This window comes from Canis lupus, chromosome 18, assembly GCF_011100685.1.
Source record: "Canis lupus familiaris isolate Mischka breed German Shepherd chromosome 18, alternate assembly UU_Cfam_GSD_1.0, whole genome shotgun sequence".
NCBI classification, from domain to species: Eukaryota; Metazoa; Chordata; class Mammalia; order Carnivora; family Canidae; genus Canis; species Canis lupus.
Window position 1 is genome coordinate 54,133,269 of NC_049239.1, and position 6,302 is coordinate 54,139,570.

General features: G+C 39.4%; 1 protein-coding gene across 10 annotated transcripts in view; it reads right to left on the reverse strand.

Moving 5' to 3' along the window:
• SLC22A10 (solute carrier family 22 member 10) overlaps window positions 1-5,144 on the reverse strand; it is a 31,913-nt gene extending 26,769 nt beyond the window's left edge. For 2 of the 10 annotated variants that reach the window (XM_038564203.1, XM_038564204.1), the window contains exons 1-3: window positions 4,823-4,977; window positions 3,881-4,701; window positions 2,355-2,458 (exon numbers count right to left, since the gene is read on the reverse strand). In XM_038564203.1, the coding sequence (XP_038420131.1) occupies window positions 2,355-2,458; window positions 3,881-4,282 (506 nt within the window). In that variant the 5' untranslated portion in view covers window positions 4,283-4,701; window positions 4,823-4,977. Of the gene's footprint in view, window positions 1-2,354; window positions 2,459-2,904; window positions 2,998-3,880; window positions 4,702-4,822 lie in introns of those variants that run through there. The other 8 variants (XR_005373657.1, XR_005373658.1, XM_038564209.1 and 5 more) reach the window with 8 other exon arrangements.
• Window positions 5,145-6,302: the final 1,158 nt, after the last annotated feature.

Consider the following 6,302-nt stretch of genomic DNA (forward strand, 5'->3'; position numbering starts at 1 on the left):
TTAAGTTCAGGACGAGGGTACCCACTTGCACCACTCCTATTCAACATAGCACTGGAAGTCCCAGCCTGAGCAATTAGGCAAGAAAAAAAATCAATAAAAGATATAAAATTGGAAATGTAGAATTGTCTGTTTGCAGATGATATGATCTTATAGAGTGAAAATCCTTAATACTCAACAAAAAAAAATTGTTAAAACGAATCTAAAAATTCAGTAATATGGTCAACTAATATTTGATAAAGGAGGCAGTAATACAAAATGGGATAATATATTCTCTTCAATAGTGATACTGGGTAAACTGGATAATTACATGCACAAGAAAGAAATTCAACCCCTATCTATACCACTTACAAAAATTAACTCAAAATGGATTAAAGACCTAAGCATTAGACTTGAAATCATAAAACTCTTAGTGGGGGAAAAACAACAGGGAAAAAGCTCTTGACATTGACTGGTCTTGGCAACAAATTTTTGGATATAATAACCATTCAAACGGTTATAAGTTTATTAGTTCCGTTTCCCTGATGGTCAGCAATATTAAGCACCTTTTCATTAGGCACCTGTTGCCTATTTCCATGTCTTCTTTGGAGAAATAGCTGTTGAGTTCCTTTGCCCATTTTTTAAATCAAGTTATTTGTTTTGTTTTTGTTTTTGCTCTTGATTGTAGTGGTTTCCTAGATATTCTGGATATTAACCCTTTATCAAATATATGGATTGCAGATATTTTTCCCATTCTGTAGATTTTCTTTTTACTTTACTGATTGCTTCCATTGTTATTCAGAAGCTTTTTAGTTTGGTGTAGTCTCAACAGTCTATTTTTGCTTTCATTGCCTGTGCTTTTGGTGCCAATACCATTGTTCAGAAGCTTTTTATCTATGTTTAGCTGTAAGGCTCAGTCCTCTGTCAAATTTTGTACTCTCTTATCGTGTCAAGCACTTCCCCTCCACACACACACACACACACACACACACACACACACACACCTACTACCCTATGCACATATAAACTCATCAACCAGCATTTTATGGTGAATCATCAAAAAGGACTCAGTCAAAAGTTTGGTCAATATCAACTTTATTTTTTAAAGTTTTTATTTATTTATTCATGAGAGACACACAGAGAGAGGCAGAGACAAAGGCAGAGGCAGAAGGAGGCTCCCTGCAAGGAGCCCGAGGCAGGACTCGACTCCAGAATCCTGGGATCAGGCCCTGAGCCAAAGGCAGATACTCAACCACGGAGCCATCCAGGTGTCCCCAATATCAACACTTTGACCTTGTAATATTTTATGAATTACATTTAAAGCTCTCAATATCCAGCTGAAATATTAGATGAAGTTAGGCTAATAAATAATAAGGGATACTCTAAGTCTCCCATTTCCTCCATGGGAGACCTAAGTGTGTGCCTGCCATGGTTGTCTGCCTACTTCAGGATGGGCATTGTCAGGCACAGGATACCCCAAACTTCTCACAGTACAAATTATGACACCTGAGGTCTTTACATTACTTTATATGCTTGCAAAAATTTACCTCTAAAAAACCTCACTACCCACCTCCGCCTTTTTTTTTTTTTTTTTACAAAATCAGCCATATTTAGCCACAATTATTTCTTCATGTAACTTCAATACCACCTCATTATGTACCCAGGTTTTACACAAATGTCTACTAATTACAGTGGGGAAACCACAGTATGATGATCAGTCTGAAAACTAACAAGCACTTAACTCACTGGGTCCATAGGGACTTAACACAGAAGCCCTGGTGAAGGCTTTCAATGTTATTCTCTATATCTGTGTCTTTAAACAAGCTGAACCCCCTGTCCTGGAGTATCTTTCTCTCCCTGCCCATAGGTAACTCCTTATCTCTCTAAATGAAGTATTATGGTACCTCCTGATAAATACTGTTCTGAAATGTCCACAGGTCTTATGGAGATGTCATTTCTGTGTCCTGTACAGAGATATGTGTGGCACTAAAGTGGCATTTTAATCATACAGACTAATTTTCCACTTCCATCTCTAGCTCCATGGGAACCAAGGAAACCCACAACAGTATAAATTTCATATTGGAACTCAATAAAGACTTCTTCATGGGGGATCCCTGGGTGGCTTAGTGGTTTAACGCCTGCCTTCAGCCCGGGGCATGGTCCTGGAGTTCTGGGATCGAGTCCCACATCGGGCTTCCTGCCTGGAGCTTGCTTCTTCCTCTGCCTGTGTCTCTGCCTCTCTCTCTGTCTCTCATGAATAAACAAAATCTTAAAAAAAAAAAAAAACTTCTTCATGAAAGACTTAATCATAAGCTATGAAAACACCATAGAATAAGGGCAGCAGTGATCTGGTCTGCTGTCTCTGTCTGAGCACTCACCTGTCTGAGAGATGACCACCTATGAGTCCTCCCACCAGCATTCCAGTCATGAATAGGAATTGAACAACTGATTTCTGTGACTGATAACTACATACTAGGTCCCACTGGAAGAGAAGAAAACCAGCACAGAGGAATTTTACAGCAGCTTAAAATCCTTCAGTGTCACATACTGTAAAAGCCATCAGTGGACAGCCTCCCCTTTCCTACATTTACTTACCTTTATCACTCAAGTCTCAATTTAAGCATGACTTTCTTTAGAAATCCTCAACTAAATCTTCTAGGTTATTTTAGGGCCAATCTTATATTCACTTAGCACTTCATACCTCAGTGGTTCTCAATCTTTGCCACACACTAAAAACACTGAAGAGATTTTCTAAAATACTGATGCCTGCATTTCCTACCTGGATCAAAACACCTGATTTTCTTCTCTGAGAAGTAGTCAGGGCATGGAGATTTTTCTTTTTAATTAATACAGGCATTTCCAATTTGCAACTAGATTGAGAACAAGTGACCAAAAAATAACTTTGCACACATTATATCAAGTACTTACTTGTCTAATCATCAGCATTCACATTATATTTAGTGGAATTCATGTCTAGTTAGTTGATTTCACTAGCCTCCAATTCAATGTAAGTGCTTAGAAGTTATGAAGGCAAATACCATATGATCTCACTTATATATGTAATTTAAGAAACAAAACAGATGAACATATGGGAAAGGTAGAAAGAAAAAAGAGAGCTAGGGAAACGAGCCATAAGTGACAACTATAGAAAACAAACTGAGGGTTGATAGAGGGAGGTGGATGGGGGATGGGCTAGAAGGAAGATGAGGGTTAAGGAGGGCACTTGTGATGAGCACTGGGTACTGTATGTAAGTGATAAATCACTGAATTCTACTCCAGAAACCAATATTACACTATATGTTAACTAACTAAAATTTAAATTAAAAAAAAGATAAAGCAATCACTATTTGCTGAAAGAATGAAAGAGAGCTAACTACAGAATCTACACAATAACTGAAGACTTGAGACACCTGGGTGGCTCAGCAGTTGAGCGTCTGACTTTGGCTCAGGGCATGATCCTGGATCCAGGGATCAAGTCCCACATCGGGCTCCCTATGGGGCGCCTGCTTCCCCAGCTGTCTATGTCTCTGCCTCTCTCTGTGTCTCTCATGAATAAATAAATAAAATCTAAAAAACAAAAAACAAAAAAACGAAGACTTGAACTATGTTTATCCTGTTATTCTACACACCTGAGTGCCTGAGTGGCTCAGTTGGTTAGGCATCTGCCTTCAGCTCAGGTCATGATCTCCAGGTTCTGGGATCAAGCCCCATGTCAGGCTCCCTGCTCAATAGGGAGCCTGTTTCTCCTTCTCCCCCTGTTGTTTCCCCTGCTTTTGATGGCCCACTTGCTCTGCTCTCTCTGTCAAATAAATAAGTAAAATATTTTAAAAGAAAAGAAAATAAATTCCATATATAAATAAACGCCCACACCTAGTACTCACAAGAGGTAAATGAGGCCTCTTACCTCAGTAATGATGGTGGAGGGGAAGGAACTTTGGTCATACACCCAGCCATCCAGACAGGTCTCTTTGTCTGGCTCAGTCATGTTGGTGAAGGTTCCATTCACATGAAGAAGCTGCCACTGGGGATGGATAAAGCGGTGACATTTATCCGGCCTCAAGTCTGAGTCCATTGGGATGGAGATTCTCAGGAGGGCATCAGGACTGAGGATCTCAGTATCATTGTCAGAAACTGTGTCATTGTCAAGGATGTTCACCCAGCAGCGATGACCAGGAATGGCTGCAGTGAAGTTCTCCAAAAATATTTGACATAATAGCATCATCAAAGTGGGAAAAATTAAAACCATCTGAAGGATCTGGTATTTCCCCAGGTCACCAACTTGATCTAGGAGCTCCTGAAAGGCCATTGAGTACAAACAGGTGATCCTCAAGAGGAGACTTTATGGAGATAAGTTCAAAGGGAGAAAATTGTTTCCTTCTATTAATTCACAATAAGTCAAGCTGACCTCATGCCAGTTTCTTATCAATCATTCCTGCAACAGAGCAGTGGAAGCAGTATTCCCAGTCCTACTGGAATCAGGAGGTGTTAATTTTTTAGTAAAGTCAGAGAGAAAATTATTTACCAGAAATACTTCTGTTGACAAAGAAATCTGTTTAAAATTTTAATCTCCAAATGTGCTTGTCCTAAGTGATCTTCTGAAAGAGCACTGGACTTTGGCATGTACATAACTCTCCAAATAAACTAAAATAAACTTGCCATGCAGTCTTCAATCATTTCCAGGATATGGACTTTGAGAGACAAAAAGTGAATGGCTGTGTGATTTTTCTGTGGAAAGAACAAAAAGCAAGTGTTTATCTTGTTTGGTGCTGAATTTAGATTAAAATAATTAAGAAATACAACCTTTTATTTTTAATTAGAACAAAGTAGAAAGTGGTGCAATTACTACCTTTTGGTGACTGATATTGCACTTCTGTTTAAATCACACCAGGAGCTTGTGATGACTTTAGATTTCCTTGCAATGTGAATTGGATGTGGTAAGAGGAAGGATGTAGTAAGCCCATGCAAGAGTTTATTTTCTCAGGTTTATTTATTCAGTTACCTAATATATTTGAGGATCTTTTCTGTGCTCATGTTTAGAGTCCTTAATTGGTGATATCATCATTATGAACAAGGCCTCTTGTTCTGTCTCTGATAGTGTTCCTTGCCAAACATGTCTTTCTCATGCTGATATAGCAATTCCAAGTTTCTTGCGCCTACAATTTTTGTGGTATAAACTTCTAATCATTTAGGTATTTTTTAACTGAAATGTTTATTGAGGGGTGTCTGGGTGGCTCAGTTGTTTAAGCGTCTGCCTTCAGCTCAGGTCATGATCTCAGGGTCCTGGGATCAAGCAGGAAGCCTGCTTCTCTCCTTCCCTTTGCCGTTTCCCTTGCTTGTGCTCTCTGGCTTTTTCTTTCTCTGTCAAATAAATACATAAAACATTTTTTAAAAAGAACTATTTATTGAGATTATTGTAGAGTCACATGCAGTTTTAAGAAATAAGGAGGATCCCTGTGCAATTCTCCTCATTTCCCCCAATAGTAATAGTAATAGTAATAGTTCCCCCAAACTATAGCACAATATCATAATTGGGATATTGATACTTATAAAATCCACTGGTCTGGGATGCCTGGGTGGCTCAGTGGTTGGGCATCTGCCTTTGGCTCAGGGCATGATCCCAGGGTCCTGGGATCAAGTCTTGCATCAGGCTCCCTGAGAAGGGCCTGCTTCTCCCTCTGCCTACATATCTGCCTCTCTCTGTGTGTCTCTCATGAATAAATAAATAAAAATAAATCCACTGATCTTATTAGGTTTCCTCAGTCATACCTGTACTTGTGTGTGTGTCTCTCTCTATTTAGTACTATATGGTTTTTATCATATGTGCAGCTTAGTGTCCCCACCACCTCAATCAAAATACCAAACAGTTCTATCTCCACTGGCGTCCCTCGTGTACTATTATAAGTATACTCACCTCCCTCCTGCTCCTGTCATTTTCTTTTCTACCTTTGACAACTTCTGAACTACTTTTTTTCAATTTCTGCTAATTAAAAACTGTTGTATACAAAGAATAACATGGGGAAGTGATATCATCAAGATGGTAATGTAGGTTGTTCCTACCTTCAGTTCACCTCAAAAGAAGACCAGCTCTAACAACTGTCCATAGAAAGACAACATTGTGAAAATCCCAGAACCAGAGGTGAGGCTGAAGCATGGGGACTGACAGGATCACATTACAAGAGCAAGAGGAGTGGCTACACTCTGGTCATATTGCCCCTCCTCCACGCAAGCACAACACCACACAGAGAAGCCTCCATCCTGAGCCTACAGTGTCTCCAGTGAAAAAAAAAGAGAACTCAAGCTAGACATCAGTTCCCTCAGCAATGGGA